At 54.6% G+C, this 436-nt stretch overlaps 1 protein-coding gene across 1 annotated transcript in view; it reads right to left on the reverse strand.

Moving 5' to 3' along the window:
• Positions 1 to 436, reverse strand: part of LOC119591835 (NECAP-like protein CG9132) — a gene marked incomplete in the record, with an annotated part of 11,050 nt that overhangs the window by 3,015 nt on the left and 7,599 nt on the right. The window contains 1 exon segment of the mRNA XM_037940580.1: positions 95 to 384. Within this exon segment, the coding sequence (XP_037796508.1) occupies positions 95 to 384 (290 nt within the window).

The following is a 436-nucleotide window of genomic DNA, read 5'->3' on the forward strand; positions in this document are numbered from 1 at the left end:
TCAAGTTCCTTCTTACTCTGGTGACAAATTGAAGAAAAAAAGTTTATATATTACACATTACAGCTATCTACCAACAAAAAGTGCACAAACCCACCTAGCAGGGGGAGGTGGTTTTGGTGCAGCACTAGTGAAGTCGCCCCAGGATTCTGCATTGCCTGCTGCCTGTGGAGCAACACTTGAGCTCGGTGGACCCACGAGACCGCCTAGTAAGTCAGCATTTGAGGGGGCAGAGGGGGTGGCTGTGGGGGAGGACGTGGCAGCCCCAGCACCTCCGGGTGGAGGGGCCAGCTTCACTCCTCCAGGGGGAGGGGGGAGAAGGCCCAGACCACCTCCAGCTGGAGCCTTGGGTTTAGGCCTGCTTGTGGCATCCTGGCCTTCCTTTTTCTGCAAAGGGAAGGGAACTCAGTTGGTAACATGTTGTGTTGCTTATAGCCAG

This window comes from Penaeus monodon, chromosome 29 (genome assembly GCF_015228065.2).
Source record: "Penaeus monodon isolate SGIC_2016 chromosome 29, NSTDA_Pmon_1, whole genome shotgun sequence".
Lineage (NCBI taxonomy): Eukaryota > Metazoa > Arthropoda > Malacostraca > Decapoda > Penaeidae > Penaeus > Penaeus monodon.